General features: G+C 40.5%; 1 protein-coding gene across 5 annotated transcripts in view; it reads right to left on the bottom strand.

The window, feature by feature from the left end:
* RAPGEF5 (Rap guanine nucleotide exchange factor 5) overlaps positions 1-15,161 on the bottom strand; it is a 223,346-nt gene that overhangs the window by 104,872 nt on the left and 103,313 nt on the right. For all 5 annotated transcript variants that reach the window (XR_003795161.1, XM_029233224.1, XM_029233225.1 and 2 more), the window contains exon 8: positions 8,437-8,510. Coding sequence is in view for 4 of the 5 variants with exons in the window: in XM_029233224.1 (XP_029089057.1) it covers positions 8,437-8,510 (74 nt within the window). In the remaining variant the exon portion in view is untranslated. The remainder of the gene's footprint in view (positions 1-8,436; positions 8,511-15,161) is intronic.

Below are 15,161 nucleotides of genomic sequence, written 5' to 3'. Positions count from 1 at the left end.
TATATGATATGAAGGAAAACAAAGCAGGGTAAGGGACAGAGAAATGTTATTAAGATAGAAATGTCAGGGAAGGATTCTTTGGTTGACATTTGAGTGGAGATATAAAGGAAGTGAAGAATGTTACAGGCAGAGGAACAGAAGTGCAAGGGCCCTGAGGCTGGGGTGTGTTTGGCATGTTCAATGGAGAGCAAAGGGCACAGCAGGGCTGGAGCAGAGCTAGTAAGGGAGAGCCCGGTGGGACTGTTCAGGGAGGTGAAGCCGACCAGGACATGCAGCTTCTTTACAGGATGTGTAAGAGGTTTACATTCTTTTTCTGAACAAGATGGAAATACTTAGGAATGTTTTGAACATGGGATTGGAATAATCTGACATTTTAACAGGATCGTTCTGTCTTCTGGCTTGAGAAAACACTGTTAAGGTGGGGGGAAGCAGTTAAAGCTAGAAGACCAGTTAGGAGATCGGTCTTCAGACAAGAAATGGCTTGGATCTTGTGGTAGTGGTGGAGATGGGGAGAAGTGATTAAAATCTGGATCTGTTTCAAAGAAAGGGCTAGCAGAATTGGTCTCTAAGATATTTGGCCTGAGTCACTGGAAGGGTAGGGTTGTCATTTCCTGAGATTGGGAGACTTGGGGAGATCTAGTAAGGGATATGCTTATTAGACATCCAAGTGGAGCTGCCGGGTTGGCCGTCTGGAGGTCCAGAGAAATCTAAGCTGGAGATAGGACTTTGGGAGTCATCATAATGTAGATGGTATTTAAACCAGAGGAAGGACTGAAGATACCAATGGAGTGACGTAAACAGAGAAGAAATCCATGAGCTGAGTCTAATAGTTAGATATTGGGAAGATGAGAATAAGGAGGAGGGGCTCTACGAGGAGAACCCAGTGAGTCGTGAGGGCGGTGTTTCAAGGAGGAGGGAGTGAAAAACTGTATCCAGCGCAGCTGAAACATCAAATAAGGAGTTCAAAACAACTGACGCTGAATTTAACAAAAGTAACTGGTGACTTTGAAAGTAACTTTTTTTTTTTTTTTTTTTTTTTTTTCGGTACGCGGGCCTCTGACTGCTGTGGCCTCTCCCGTTGCGGAGCACAGGTTCCGGACACGCAGGCTCAGCGGCCATGGCTCACGGGCCCAGCTGCTCCGCGGCATGTGGGATCTTCCCAGACCGGAGCATGAACCCATGTCCCCTGCATCGGCAGGCGGACTCTCAACCACTGCGCCACCAGGGAAGCCCTGAAAGTAACTTTTTTTTTTTTTGAGAATAAAAGTGGTAGGGGGGAAAAAAGCCTTATTCACGTGGTTTGAACAGAGAATGAAAGACAACTCTTTAGAGGAGTTTTACTTCAAGAAATGGGGCACTAGGACTTCCCTGCTGGTCCAGCGGTTAAGACTCCTCGCTCCCAATGCAGGGGGCCCGGGTTCCATCCCTAGTCTGGGAACTCCCACATGTATGCCGCAACTAAGGGTTCGCATGCTGCAACTAAGAAGACCACCTGCCGCAACTAAAACAAAAAGAGATCCCGCGTGCCGCAACTAAGACCCAGCAGAGCCTAAATAAATAAATAATTTTTAAAAAAAGAAATGGGGCACTAGTTAAAGAGTGATGTTGCAGGGGGCTTTGCTTGCTTGTTTAGGGTGAGGGATATTCCAGCACATTTATCTTTATTAGAAATGATACAGTGTAGAGGGAAATTTGATGATGTGGGCAAGACAGAGGGCATTTTTAGGAGAAATGTCCTTGAGAAGGAAAGAGCATAAAGACCTACTCTCAGAAACATGAATATGAGTATTTCACTCACTGTAATAGGAGGGGAGGTGGAGTACGGGGGGAACATGCCAGTAGGTTAGCATATCTGGTGCTGGGAATGAGGAAATTCTTTTCTGAAGGCCTCTATTTCAGAAATAAGAAGTCAGGTGATTAGCTGAGAGTAAGGACTGTGAGAAGATCCTGGAAGTATAAGAAAAGAAGGCATGTAATGGTCATTTCAGTTCCAAGGGTTGGCAAACTTTTTTTTTGTAAAGGGCCAGAGTGTAAATATTCTAGGCTCAGTGGGGCGTGTGGTCTTTGGTGCAACTACCCAAGTGTCCCGTTTTAGCATAAAAGCAGCAAGAGACGGTATGTAAATGAATGAGCATGGCTGTGTTCCAATAACACTTTATTTACAAAAACAGGCAGTAGGCTGTGGTTTCTCAACTCCTGACCTGAAAGAAGAGGCAACCGGACAAGGAAAGTAGAATCAGATTGCCAAGCATTAATAAGGGCCCACTTGACTTTGGTTTTAGATCCTTTTACCATCCTAGCCGTCCTCCTTAGCGTGTATTCGCTTGTCAGGATTTTAATGGAGCCCATAACCTGAGATAATGCCGAATACATGGGCCAGTCTTGAAGATGTTCTTTTAATCAATACTAGATCAGCAGTGTTAAGGACGCTCCTTTAAACTATGAAGGCAAGGAAATTATTCAGGGAAATTTCTACACAAAAATTATTAACATTCTTTAAATGTTTTGACACTTAAAGGAATATGTTTCTGTTATCTAGAAAATTCATTTAGGTTGACCAACTAGGATTTCTTCTCTCTCCATCCCTGTCATCCTCACGGTGTTTAATACATCGTCCTGCTAGAGCAGAGAGGGTGTTAATGACACTGCAAGCTCTGGACCTGCTCCGAGGCTGCTTATTCAGTAGTGTGATGGATTGGTCCCCATCTCTCTCTGCTCCCCAGTGTGGCAGCCCTGTGTAATAGAGGGCACTTGTGGGATGTGGCCAGGCAGGGGTGGCACACAGGAGGAAAGCACCGTGAGCTAACTAATTTGGTGAGTGAGAATGAGCCTGTTACCTTTTCTCACCAGCACAGGCTCCAAAGCAACCGGGCTAAGCTTCCATAGACTCCAACTTGGAGAGAGAGTCTTTCCTTCTGTCTGTGGGTGCCATATGTATTTTTAAAAAAACAACTGATAATAGCATCAGCAAAAAAACGGTAGGACTGAGTACAGGAAATTTAAGAGACCTCAACTATTTTTTTGGTTTCTGTGTGAACATGAGTTTTTTGCTTAGGATCCTAAACAGAGACTTTTCTTTCTTGAGGAGATACATTTTTATTAGAACCAGATAACTTGGGTTTACAAATTATGTATTTTAAACACAAAATGCTATTACTTTAAAAAATGGGTTTCAGATTGACTTAATTATTTCTTATTTATAATTAAATCATCTTATAATTTAAAAAGGAATATTGCTATCTTGATTTTCTGGTTTCTGCATAATTTCTAGATGCATTTTCACAAGATAATCAATTCTACAGCACTCCTTACATATAACTATCAAAAAAAGCTTTCAAGGAGGGTTATGAAAGCTTCTTCATTCCCTAGAGAACTTTAATCCCAGAGAGATGCCCGTACATCTTGGATAGCTTTATAAGACAGTCCTCTTTGGAAATACCACACTAAACCAGATGTTCTCTGGGGGGTTCCTTTCACAGTTCTGTAATTTAGTGATTTAATTCAAAAAAGCCATGAATTTATTAATATATTTTGAGAGCTTTGTTATGGCAGGAGAAGCAAGATGACAGCTCTTGATCTAGACTTTCACATTCCTGGACTATTTTAATTTATCTATGTGAAAATAATTATAAACAGTTTACCTAACACTGTTAGGCCAGCAAAAAATAAAAGATTAATGTGTAACCATCAGAAGAGTTATTTAAGAGCCTTATTTCAAGGTCTGCTTTGAAAAAAAAAAATCTCTGTAATGCATAATTAAAGCTATTTATATATTTTCAGTATTTGAGAAGAGAAATGTTATCAATGTAAATGAAAAGTCTGCTTCCTTTATAAATGGAGTCATAGAAATGTTTGGTCCATTCTTTCAGTGGTGAAATGAAACTTGGACAGAATTCCCTTAGGAAAAACTGCAAACTAAACGAACAGCCTTTATGACATAAGGTGAAAGAGCACAAGTTCTATGTATGGAAGCATTTTCTGCATTATCGTAACCTTAAAAATCACCTTTTCTAAAACACCATGCAAAAACTGCTATCAAGGGAAGGAAAACCAGGATGAAAGAATCCACCCTTCATGAAAGCACTTTTGTAATAACAGAATGCTTTTCAATACAAATTCAGGGTATTCGGGTAAACTCGTATTGATTATTACATAATAGATCCATTTCTGCAAACTTAAATCTTGAATAGAAATTCATAAATTCTTTTTTTGTTACTTTGAACACAAAGTCCAAATGACAGAATAAAACTCTGATGGGCTGGGATGGTGTAATACGTTACCTGTTTCCAACACAGAAAGTAGAATTCTTTCCAGGAAAATTCAGAAGACAATTCATAATAAATGAATAATTTTAAAAATTTCATTTTATTATCCATTTTCTCAAATTCCTCCAGAGAAAGAAAACTATGACAAATTTCCTACTGGTTGGAATAGAAAAATACACCCTTTGGTAACTGCAGAAAGGATCGAGAAAAGAACATACAGTGAAAAGTACAGGCGATAGAAAGTGTGATGGTAAAGGCAGGTTTACTAATGTCCAGGGCATCACTAGGACGGGCCTCAGACACCGTGCTGGGGCATCATAGCGCCTTAGGAAGCTTTCAGTGATTCCCGGTCCCTCACTGTACAGATGAGGCAGTGCAAGTTCAGGGGGGGTTCACTGCTCCAGTCCCCCTCCCTTGTGGAATTATCTGTGTTGATACACCACACTGGTCACACAGACCCATCCTCTACAAACACCGTGTGATACTGTGTCCTGCCACAGTGGGCCGGGGGCGGGGAAGGAGGCAGAAACCGTAGCTGCGTGGAATTTATTACTGTTATTTCCCTTAAATATGTTCTTAATCTATTACACTTATATCATTATCTCTTCTGATGAGACTAAATACATTACATATTTACATAATCGATGAAGTAAGGGGTTCATTCATTACATATATTTAATCCCTTGAATTTTCCGACTAGAATAGGGAGGTCACCAATATTTTATCTTGTTTTGACCTGAGAGAAATTACAGCTCAGATCTGTATACATTACTGATCATTTTGCTAACCAGAGCAGCAAAGTTGGCAAATAATAAAGTAGTTTTAAAAAAGAGAGAATAAGTAAATTTAATAAATTCTAACACAAAGGATTGAAAAGGGTCATCTGTTTCCTATGATAGCTATCACAACCTTAAATAAGAGCTTTCTTCAGTCTAATTTTTTTTTTTAAATCACACTTTGCTGATAAAACAATCATGAACTATGTGGCAATCGATTTGTATAACTGACAGTTATTATCACTTAATATTAAAATAAGTGATTCCAATGGAGGAGTAGGAGACAAAATAATTACTGAATCCAGGGGTCTATGGCCACCCGAATAAAAGAAAGAATTTCCAAAGTTCAGCATGTTATAAATTACTCATTGAATATCTCACTAGAACCTGCAAAAATTCTATACATTTGATAAAGATTCTTTAATCCTTTAGTCCTAAATAAAGGGTTACAACGAGTGAAGGGTCTAGAATGTTTTCTGTAAGTGCAGATACCATAATGGCAGACAGAGCAACACTGCAGCCCAGTCCTGTTAGGTACCTTAAATATTCAGACCAGAAAGCAATGTGATACTGATCATGACAATGATAATAACTCCAGGAGGCTATACTTACTGTGTGCCAGGCAGTGTTCTAACTGCGTCACATATATTCATTTGATCTTCAAAACAATTGTCTCCATTTTACAGATGCTAGAAAGGCAGCTTAGCAAAGGGGTTAAAAGCAAGGATGTAGGAGCCAGACTACCTTGGCTGGATTCCCATCCCCACCACTTAGCAGCTCATCTGTGAAGTGGTGGTAAGTATATTATCTGCCTCATAGGGTTTGTTGTGAGGGTTAAGTATGTTAATAAAAACAAAGAGCTTAGAAGAGTGCGTTTGAAGTACTGTCTAAGTGTTAACTCTCAATACTCTTACAGAAAAGGAACACGGGGCACCAGGGAGTAGTGTAACTTGCCCAGGGCTGCTGTGACAGTGCAGCCTGGCCCAGGAGGCAACACTCTTAACCTCATGGACGCTGCCTGACATTCACGGAAACTCTTTTATGTGCCAGGGTGGCACGCATTTTTATGTTGCTTCATTTCGACCTCATGACAACTTTATAACATCTCTACCTTACAAAGATGAAAACCAAGCGTGCTAGTCACTGCCTAGCATGGTGGGGACACTTTGGTGACAAAGACACGGATGCCACCCTACAGGAACGAACTGGTTTAGAGACAATAAAGAACTTGCCTCCAGGCACCAGCTATGAGGAAGAAGGGCTGGGATGTAAACCCCAGGCTACATGCTCCCTTCACTCTTCCTACACATCACTGCATGGAAATAGGGAGTTTCCTAGGCAGAAAAGATATTTTTAGAGAGAAAGGAAAGAAAGGAATCAACATATGAGGAGAGAACTAGAGTCTTCCGGTAGGTGGTAAACGTGGGTACAGCAAGGCCCAGTCTCTCTGGAGTTAGTGACTGCCTTAACCCTTTATACACCCAAAGTTTTCAACAGCCAGGGGACATTTTCCCCATAGTGACATAATTCATCATGTACGGGGAAGGAATGAGAAACCGGTGAGCGCTTAACTTGTTTAAAATATACTCTGAAGACTACATAATTATGCATCCCAGTGAATTAACTCATAACTCTCCAAACCTAAAGAGAATCTGTTCCTGATCTAATTATCGATTCACTGGTTTCAATTGGTTTCATGATTCCATTCCTCTGTACATTCTGTAGATGCACAGAGATGTCACCGTTGCTGAAGAAAAACCACAAAACCTCGTAGAACAAGGTCTATGCATCCATTTGAGATACATAGAGGAATAAAATTGCGTTAAAACAGACTTCTGTCCACAGAATAAGTCCAAAATAAATTAAAAATAGCAGTTTAAATTTAGACACTAAATAATAAACTGTCCTACTAATAACTTAATGCCTTAAGAAACCTTTGAGAAAGCTATCCTTGCCCAGGTTTGCTTGGAAGCCTGAAGTATAATTTCAGTATGAGCCTGTGAATGGCAGCATTCTGAATATCACCACAGCAAAACAATCCCAGACAAGTCCTTATATGAACTTACTAGAACATGACCACCTCTGCAACCCTGGCTGAGAAAGCTAATGTGATTATTCTGACCAGAATCCACAGACCTACAACTTTAAAGGTGAAGTGTGCGGGGTCAACCAAACTAAGAATCTTTTTTTCTCCTACTGAGGTATACTTAATATACTTAATATGCTTAATAAACAAAATATACTTAATATACAAGTATATACAAAATATACTTAATATACAAAAAGTCACACACATTTAATGTATCCATTTTGATGAGTTTGGACCCGCGTGATACCAGCATACCATCACCGCAATCCTGAGAGGCCATTTCCTCTGGAGGTCTAGCTAGTAGAGCCGAGCAACGCCCTGCATGGAGTAAGGGCTCAAACGGGCTTGTCTGTTTCCAGAGTTTTTCCACTCCTTTCCCCCTGAGTATAGAGCAGTTCCGGTTCTTCTGCCTGGGTAGATCAATCAACCCATGGCTCTCTACACACCATGATCGATTTCTCAGTAGCACACTCCCCTGGACCCACTCCTTTCTCGTTCTTATGTATAATAAAATGCAATGGCTTATTTATTCAACATACTTCTCTTTTTAATCCTCACAACTCCCCTATCAGGTAGGTTCAGAGATGAGTCACCTAAAACTCAAAAGGGTTAACAAACTGGCTTATGGTAGCTAGGTACTTAGCCATATCAAACAAGGCTATAGCTGGGTGTCAAGGGGGTGGAACTCTGAGGAGTGGAGTTGAATTGTTGAGGGCTTGCAAAAGAATGTCCTTATGCCATCTGTTCTGCTTCTCGCCCTGCTGTCCCCACAAAGAATCTCTAAATGCTCTGCACTTACATAAAGTTAACAGTTGATAGCAGTAGGGTACCCAAAGTTTTTATGCTGCCATAGTATTTGGAGGTCAGCTGCTACTAAAAGCGTGTCCATACCACGAGGTAAATGCTGGGGGTGGGCACAGAAACTTCGCCAGGTGAGGCATCGCACTGATCTGTCTGGCCCTGCCCCGGCTGTCATGCTGTCAGCCGGCTGATTCTCCTCTGCCATCTCCAGGGGACAGTCTACCCTACAGCGGTCTCGCCTGGTTCTTCACTTACTTTGCTTGCTGTCTCTGGGAAGTGAAGGATGTCTCCGGATCTGTCCCTCCCCCATGAATCAAACTATAAACATGAAGAGCAATTTAGGTTTTTCTTGTGAAATATCTCTTATCAAAAATAAGTGCTTCATTCCCGTAATATGACTATTGTACAGAACACAAAAGGTGAGACCTGTAGCATCTGCAAACACCTGTGCTATCTCACCACAGAAGAAGGGTGTAAGGAGGGGCTGTCACAGAACTTGTCACACCTGAGGATCTGCAACACCTTCAGCCTCTGCCACAGTTACGTGTTTGTCACTGTTTTCTTCATCTTGTTCAATTGCTTAAGTAAAAAAAAGAAAAAGAGCAATATTAGACAAATGTAGCATCATAAGAAAATTGTTTCAGGTCATTTTCTTTTCAGATGGCAATCTGGCAGGAAAAAATAATGTTAGGTAGAGTCCCAAAATGTAAATATCAGTACTGCTTTTTAAATTATTTGCATGAAAAGTTTAACGAATAGCACTAGGCACTTTTCATGTACATTATCTCATTTGTTAAATCAGTGGCATTGGAGCAATCCGATCTCAATTTTCCTCGTCACCTCAACCCATCAAGGCATCATCATGTCAGTTTCGTATTTCACCCAAGGGGGAGCTGGGGTAGAGGTGAAGGCTTCTATCCAGTTCATGTGAGAACATCATTTTTTTTTTTTATGTGATTTTTTTGGCTAATAGTTTACTGTTATATAATGAAGGAAGCATGATTTTTTCAAACTTAAATATAGTTGATTTACAATGTTGTGTTAGTTTCAAGTGTACAGCAAAGTGATTCAGTTATACATATATATATTCTTTTTCAGATTATTTTCCATTATAGGTTATTACAAGACACTGAATATAGCTCCCTGTACTATACAGTAGGGCCTTGTTATTTATCTAGTTTATATATAGTAGTGTGTATCAGCTAATCCCAAACTCTTAATTTATCCATCACCCCCCCTTTTTCCCTTTGATAACCATAAATTTGTTTTCTATGTCTGTGAGTCTCTTTCTGTTTTGTAAATAAGTTCATTTGTATCATTTTTTTAGACTCCACATATAAGTGATATGATATGATATTTGTCTTTCTCTATCTGACTTACTTCACTTAGTGTGATAATCTCTAGGTCCACCCATGTTGCTGTAAATGACATTATTTCATTCTTCTTTATTACTGAGTAGTATTCCATTGTATATATATGTGCCACATCTTCTTTATCCATTCACCCGTGGATGGACACTTAGGTTGCTTCCGTGTCCTGGCTATTGTAAATAGTGCTGCTATGAACATTGGGGTGCATGTACCTTTTCGAGTTAGAGTTTTCTCTGGGTATATACCCAGGAGTGGGATTGCTAGAGGAAGCACAATATTTTATATTTGGATTGTACAGAGCATTGTTACCACAAAATTCCAAACTTTGGAGTCTTGAATCCACCTCCTCTCCCATACTTCCCCAGCATCTCCCTATCCAAGTCCTTGTCACCCTTTCTGCACTGGTGCAATAACCCCCTACCACAAAGCCCCTGATTCCAACCTCTCCCTAATAAAATCGGGCTTGAGCACAACTGCTAAATAATCAGTCTCAAAAAATATAACAATAAGTGCCCTGCTTTGGCCTCTGTGTCACTTATCTCATCAAGTCTGAACACTGTTCATCACAGAAGGTCTTCCTTGAATTCTCCAGCTTCTTCCTCATCTCCCACTTCACCCTGACATTTAACATCAGAACGTATTGTACCAGCTCTGATCCAAACTCTACGATTTCATTATTTTTCTCCTTGTATAGCCTGCTCTTCCATTTTAACAAATATGTACTTAGTACCTACTAGGTGCCTGGCACTGGGGTCATTCCTGTGAAGAAGATAGGTAAGCCCCTGACGTCATGAAGTACACATACTAGCTGGGGGGATAGCTAACAACTACTGTTCCAACGAGTAACAATCATAATTATTACAATAATAATCTTTAAAAATAAGATGGGATTAAAGATCATGATAAATGGTGAAATGACCGAAAACCAACTGGGGGAGGTCACTGCGGAGAGCAGGCCATGCACGGTGCTTCTCTGAGGAAGTGATATGTGGGCTGAGACCCGAGGTTGAGACAGAACTGCCCGAGACAGGTAAGAGTGATGCAAGACAAGCCTGGAGAGACCATGGGCCACGGTCAATTCAGGTGTTAGTCTAAGAACATGCGGAGGCGCACCAAGGAATTTTAAAATCGGGAACTGCATGATGCATCTATTTTCAAAGGTACTTTTTGCCTGCTTTGTGGAGACCAGACTTACGAGGAGCAAGAAGGAAGCAAGGAGTCCAGTTAGGTGACCGTGGCTTAACATCTGGCCTAAAGATAACCAGGGCATGGACCAGGGAAGCGGCAAGGAGCTGAAGAAACATGGAGGACTTGAACTGTGTTTTTGAGTTCATTTGGCAATGAACTGAATATGAGAGGCAGGGGACTGTGCAGGTGGGGGAGGGAGATGAGTAAGAAAAAGTAATCCAGGGTGATTTGTAAGTAGAATCAGGCACTGCTCATACACACTGTACCACTTATTCTTCTTGCCGTCTCCATCAAAAGCAGGCCCCAGACATAGCAACCTCACCGACAGTGAGGTCGCCCACTGCACTTTTGGATTCAGTTTCCACTGTTTCGTGTACTCTTAAGTACTATGCTCTTTGCTCTGTATTTTTAAAAACATTATTTCACACACCTTTTGCTTTTATATGCCTTTTACGCCCACTGCGTGGTGCTTACGATGGCACCCACCTAAAATGCTGTGCACGCAGCACGAGCTCTGTAAAAATTAACTGAGATGAACAATGTCTCCCCAAGTGACCAAAACGGCACAACTTGACTACACCTACATATATGAGCTACGTCTTTCATAACCACTTATTTAAAAAGAGGGGAGGGAAAGTCTTCTGTTAAACTCCACGGATAACTAGGATAACTCCTACCAGCTGAGCATTTAAGGGCAAGGCCAGAAGAGTGGAATCGGAGAGAAGCTTTTCTTCTATTGTCAACAAAACGTTCCATTGACGCTACTGTTGCCCAGTGAGGAGGAACTTGAAGAATAAAGAAAAGCACTCCTGTTTTCTTTGAAAAACTAGAGGCACAAATGAAAAGGGGAAAATAAAATACAAAATAACATCTGAAACTCCACTTAAAAATGCAATGGGCTGTAGAAATAAGCAAACTAACGGCTAATATAAGAAGCCTTTCCTCATCCTGTAATGGGGAATTACGCTTTTGGAGGGCAATTCAGTAATACACCTACAGGGGACAACCTGGCCCACATGAAGTATCCACCGTACCTTGGCACTTAATTGATGCTTTATTTGAATTTTTGCCCTTTAAGGTTTCAGTTTTGATGAAAATAAAGAAAATTAAATTTTGAAGTATTTTTGCCTATTACATTCATGTTTTTGTTTCTAAAGCAACAATGTTCTGGTGTCTATGCACTTCTTTTTCTCACCTTATTATACTGCATCATACAATATGCAGGACAGTGAATAGCAATTTCATGATTGAGAGTTCACACTACTTTTTGAGATTTAGGCATAATTCTTAGTACATATAAATAGAACCAAAGGAAGAAGAGATTAGCAGAAAAGCATACTTGGGATAAAATAAAAATTCAGTCCTGTATTTCTAGCTTATCCTCAACAACACCGCTCCATTTCTTATCACATATTTGAAGACCTCAAAATGTGTTGCCCAGAGTTACATGTTGATTAACAGAGCAAGAATTAGAAACACAAGTTAAAGGCACGTGGCAAAGGTCACTCAGCAACTGATTGCAATGTGGGTAACGAAGAGACACTCAAAGTTCTAGTAGACTCTTAACCTCAGCACCTTGATAATGAAGAAAAGAGTGTGGTCTCTTATAACACGTAACATAATTTTATTGGAAATAATGAAAAAATATGATTCCAAGAAAGCATTTTAGCCAGGGTTTCACATACACCACTTGGGGAAAACACCTTATTTATCGTGGCCTTCAGAGGATTTTATAATCACCCCCATGAAGTCTCATGGACCACATAGTTAGCCACCTAAAAGGGAATGTCTTACTGACCGTTTAATGTGAGATTAATGTCTAGGAATATATAAGGGGCAGCTTCTCTTCCTGCCTTCTCATAGTGCAGCTCGTGTAGAACAAGGAGGAAGCAGTTACTTGGATTCATGAACTGAGTTCGTTTATCTGATTAGAATAAGAATATGTTGGGGGAAACTTTCCTATGCAAATATTGATTTTGGGACAGTTCCCTCCAGTGGAACACAGATACAGGAATGACTGCTTCTGGGACCGAGGGAAGCTCGAAGCCGCACTCTGCCAACATAAACCATCCCCTTATCTCTCAACACAGAGTCCAAAAGCCAGAAAAGACTTTTGGAAATAACTTACCACCACAAAAGTTACAGCACAAGCTCTGAAGCGTATGCTTTTTTTTTTTTTTTTTTTGCGGTATGCGGGCCTCTCACTGTTGTGGCCTCTCCTGTTGCAGAGCACAGGCTCCGGACACACAGGCTCAGCGGCCATGGCTCACGGGCCCAGCCGCTCCGCGGCATGTGGGATCTTCCAACACCGGGGCACGAACCCACGTCCCCTGCGTCGGCAGGCGGACTCTCAACCACTGCGCCACCAGGGAAGCCCTGAAGCGTATGCTTTGAATGGTAAACATGAGAGCCCCCGAGAGAACTAAGGATATATGTGGATTAATTAGCACTAATTCACATAAAAGTACTTAGTTTAATTGTATCTATTTGTAAGTTAGCCAAGAGCAATTCAAGAGGAGTTACAGCCTCCGAGGATGCCAGGGCTCGCCTGAATGTCACTTTCTTGCTGCCTTGGGGACAACAGGTTCTCTCTCCCCACGACTTACTGGGATGGTTGCTAAGAAAACTCTCCTAATAACTCTGTCAAAACTATTATTTAAACACACAGGGGACTGATACACTATCAGAACGATGCTTACTTAATTTCTGATCAATTGTGTAAAGGTCGAAGCCAAACCAGCCGGTCATTAAACACAATGACCGTAATGCACTATGTGACTAGAGCTGCGAGCGTTCTTTAGGAATCAACCAAACTTTTTCTTTTTTTTAAATTTACAAACCAACCAAAAATCTTACTACAGACAGAAATTTAGCACTTCAAGTTCCAATGTGAGAAATCAGCAAATACAGTTGAGAAAAATAATTCACAGAGTAACTTGCCAAGAATTAAAGTTTTGGCAATAATGTCCTCTTTCACCTATGTGGTATTTTTTACAGAGGGAAAGCTGTTTCATGAAGGGTCTCATCTGATGTTCACACAACCTGAATAGTTGGGCAAGTAAAATCATCCTCATCTTATAGATGAGGTGAAGGAACCTGTCCTGGTCCTCCCACATACAACGTATGTATCTGTGGCAGTTCAAGTCGCCCTCGGTCAAGGATGGAGCAGAACAGGCTGGTCAAACTACACACCTGCAAATCCATTCATGTGGATCCTGACCAGGATTCCTTTTCATTTCTTTTTTAATGAAATAGAACAGAATACAGTAGAAAGAATAGGAAAAAAAATTAAAAGTCAAAGGCATTGCAACTAGTATTTTTCACAAATGTGAATTCGCTACGTGCCAGGTCAAGCTCTTTTGTGTGTCCTGTGGGTTGTGAACATTAAAATGTTAAGAAAACACAGAGGTATCTTCAGGCCACAAGAGGCAGAATCTAGTTCCTCACTATCTAAGTAACCAGCTATTTTCTGGTACCATTCCTGGAGAAACGTCATTTTGTTTATTTTAGGAGGCCTCTCAACAAGACTCTATCCACATTCAACAAGGAGTGTATTCCCCGTGAGAGGGCATGGAAATGAGCTGCCAGCAAGATACACTGATAGAGTACATTCATTTTTAGTTACCAACATACATTCACAAATGCTTCCAAACACTCAATCTTTTCTAATCTTTAAAAAGTAAGGGAAAAAGCAGTTGCAAGCCTCAACTCATCACTATATATGTTTTTGCAGGAAAATTTGCACAATAGTGGTCAGTAGTCACCACTGAGTCATTCCATACAGTATTTTTATTATTATTTTTTTACTGTTTAAAGTTTTGTCTGTTTTTTTCAGTTTCATTGAAAAATAATTGACATACATCACTGTATAAGTTTAACGTGTACAGCATGATGGTCTGATTTACATATGTTGTGAAGTGATTACTATAATCGGTTCAGCTAACATCCATCTTCTCTTATAGATACAGTAAAAAGAAAAGAAACAAAAGAAAAAGGAAAAAAATTCTCCTTTTGATAAGAACTCTTAGGATTTTCTCTCTTAACAACTTTCCTATGTAACATACAGCAGTGTCAGCTACAGTCACCATGTTGCACGTTACATCCCGAGTACTTAGTTATCTTTGAACTGGAAGTTTGTGTCTTTTGACCACCTTCCTCCATCTCCCCCTCCCTCAACCCTCTGCCTCTGGTAACTATAAGTCTGATGTCTTTTTCCGTGAGTTTGGTTTTTTCTATATCCATTCATCCACTGATGGACACTTAGGCTGTGTCCATGTCTTGGATATTGTAAATAATGCTGCTATGAAATGGGGGTATAGATATCTTTTCAAGTTAGTGTTTTCATTTCCTCTGGATATATTCCCAGAAGTGGAATTGCTAGATCACATGGTAGTTCTATTTTTAATTTTTTGAGGATCTTCCATACTGTTTTCCACAGTGGCTGCACCAATTTACAGTCCCACCACACTTCACTATTATAATCTGGCCCATCCAGTGCCATTTGAACTTCACTTTGAAAGCTGACCAATAACCACTATATCTTTGTCCCAGTCTGTACAGACTGTCAGCTGAACTTGAGACTGTTGTTTTAAAATTCTTTTCTGGGTCCTTATCATGTTGAAACTCTGAAAATGCAAGTTTTCTGCAGGCTGTCTTTTCTCTCTTTGCCTCT

Source organism: Monodon monoceros, unplaced genomic scaffold, assembly GCF_005190385.1.
Source record: "Monodon monoceros isolate NGI ecotype Baffin Bay Population unplaced genomic scaffold, NGI_Narwhal_1 Super_Scaffold_2, whole genome shotgun sequence".
NCBI lineage: Eukaryota > Metazoa > Chordata > Mammalia > Artiodactyla > Monodontidae > Monodon > Monodon monoceros.
This window is presented reverse-complemented; position numbering and strand designations above follow the sequence as displayed.